A 2467-nucleotide genomic window follows, 5' to 3' on the forward strand; every position below is an offset into this window, starting at 1 on the left:
TGTTCATTACCCTCGATTCTATCTCGCCCTCAGCAAACCCGGCAGCCTGAGCTTTGAGAACATGGAAACTCCGAGATTTTAAAAAATAAAAGAAAGAAAGAAAAAAAGTCAGGCTGCGGTGGGAAGAACCCGGTATATAGGTTTAAATATTTATACAGAAGCCATACAGAATTGCACGGCGAGGGCTCCAAGGGCTGCGGAGGCCGCGCGCGGCGGCCGGCTCGGCCGGCCAGCCCGGGTTTATTGCTTCGAGAGGGAAGAGGCGGCTGCCGGGAGCCGAGTCCGGGCCAGGGACAGGGGAGAAGGCGGGAGTTGCAGAGGAGGTCCCAGCTCCCCTCGGCGGTCCTGTCCGGGAGGTGGCGGGCAAAGAGCGCTAGGAGCGCGGGGCTGCGGAAGATGCCGGGCGCCGCTCAATCGTCCACGTCGATCTCTTCGTCTTCCTCGTCCTCCGAGCAGTCCTGGCTGCTGGCCGGCTGGTCCGTGAGCGGGGAAGCGGGCGAGAGCTGCAGGGGCCCGGCGCCCGGGGCCTGCGGGGCGCCTGGGGGGAGTGCCGGAGAGCCAGGCCTTGACTTAGCCCTGCCGCAGCCGCCGCCGCCGCCGCCGCCGCCCGCAGCCTCCGAGTTCTGCTCGAGTTCGGCCAGCGCCACGATGTCCATCTGCCCGCTGGGGCCCAGTTTCTTGGCGGACTCCACGTCGGCCTTCATCTCCTCCAGGTCCCTTTTGAGCTTGGCACGCCGATTCTGGAACCAGGTGATGACCTGAGCATTGGTGAGGCCCAGCTGCTGCGCAATTTGGTCGCGATCGGCGGGGGACAGGTACTTCTGGTAGAGGAAGCGCTTCTCCAACTCGTAAATCTGGTGGTTGGTGAAGGCCGTGCGCGACTTTCGCCTCTTCTTGGGGGTCTGCCGCTGCCCAAAGATGGTCATCCCGTCGCGGCCTGAGAGGAAACCAAAATATAGGCTTGCGCCAGAGGAGAGGAGACCCTACCCCGGTCCTTACTCACCCCACCTAGACCCATCCGGCCTGCAGTCTGACGCTGTTCCCTTCTAGGATTGGATTCGGCCACCCGGACTAGGGCAAGCCTAGGCTATGGCAAGCCCCCTTCCCCCATCTCTCGTCTACCGGAAGTCCCTAGAAAAATTGTTTTGGTCTCTGCCGCTTCACCTGAGAGTTGGTTTGAAAGACCCGAGGTCGCTAGAACATGAGAGCCAGACAGGGACGCCCTGCCTGGGTGTGAATGTTGGCTCTCCACCTCGTCGCAATCAGCCCTGCTGTACCCCTACCCAAAACGTCCCAGCGAAGGCTCTCCATTCCCCACCCAAGGAACAAGGCTAGGAGTACCCAGGCCACTGAGAACGGGAGGGAGTTAAGCAGAGCAGGCAGACTGCAGAGAGATCTTGGGTTCCTGCCTCCCCTCCGCGGTCACTCGACTCTGGCCTATCCAGAGGCCCTTGGAAATAGGGTTTGGGTCCTGTCCCACGCATCTCCACTCCCAGCGGCAGCGGCTTGGGCTGGAGGGCCCAGACAGCCGGCGCGGGAGGGGGCGGGCAGAGGCAGAGAGCACTAAGCGTGGGACACATGGAGCCGGGAGCCTGGTGCTGGGCGCCGGGGAACCCAGTGGCGGCGCCTACCTTCGGCTGCCTGCAGGACGCTGACCTCCAGCCCCTTAAAAGTCTTGCTGGCGAGCTCCTCCAGCGCGCACAGCGGCGAGGTCTGCGAGAGCAGCGCGCGGCCCGCCAGGGGCAAGCCGCCCGGAGCGTGCTTGTCCGCGGCCGCCAGCAGGTGCGCCGCCCCGCACAGCGAGTAACTTCTCCGCACAGACGGCTTGTTGAGGATGTCCTCGATGCTGAACGGCGTCAGCGGTTTGTTGGAGTTGGCGGGAGGCGGCAGGTGGTCCAGCGGGCTGCGCCGCCTCTCCTCCCCCGGCGCCGCCTTGCTGTCCTCCTTGGAAGTCATCTCGGCCTCGTTTGGGGGCCCGGCCGGGGCGGCTCGGGCCTCGGGGACCCAGCCCGCGGGCAGCTCGGGCGCCGGGAGGCGCGGGCGGGCGGCAGGCGGGAAGAAGGCCGCGCCCGGCAGCGCGCGGGCCGGGCTCGGGGCCGATTAGCGCAGCGGCAGAGGCGAGCACAGCCGCACGGGGCCCCAGGAGGAGGGCGCTGACGCGGGCGCTGCCGCCGCCGGGGCTTCCAGCAATCCGGGGCGCGAGCCGGGGCGCGCCGCGCGGGGCTCCAGTTTCGCCAGCCCCGGTGCTATTTAAAGGTGTCAGGTGGCTCCGCGGCGGCTCCTGGCCCCGGGTCCTGGCGGCGGCAGTTGGAAGAGCCGAGGCGAGGGCGCCGATCCCGTACTGCGAGGGGAGGCGGAGAGATGGGGCAATTGACTATTGCTAACAAGTTAGCCTTGATCGAGGAGTAATCAATTATCTGCAGCGGCACTTCTCTCGCTCTTTCTCTTTCTCCCTGTCTTTCTCCTC

At 65.6% G+C, this 2467-nt stretch overlaps 1 protein-coding gene across 1 annotated transcript; it reads right to left on the bottom strand.

Annotated features, from left to right (window-relative positions):
* Positions 1-410: 410 nt before the first annotated feature.
* On the bottom strand, positions 411-1956 carry LBX1 (ladybird homeobox 1; the record flags this gene model as incomplete). Its single annotated transcript, XM_082608121.1, has 2 exons — positions 411-937; positions 1632-1956. The coding sequence occupies 2 exons, from the start codon at positions 1954-1956 to the stop codon at positions 411-413; spliced, it is 852 nt and encodes a 283-aa protein (XP_082464247.1).
* Positions 1957-2467: the final 511 nt, after the last annotated feature.

The sequence above is a fragment of the Mesoplodon mirus genome (assembly GCF_964341445.2).
Source record: "Mesoplodon mirus genome assembly, chromosome: 2".
Lineage (NCBI taxonomy): Eukaryota > Metazoa > Chordata > Mammalia > Artiodactyla > Ziphiidae > Mesoplodon > Mesoplodon mirus.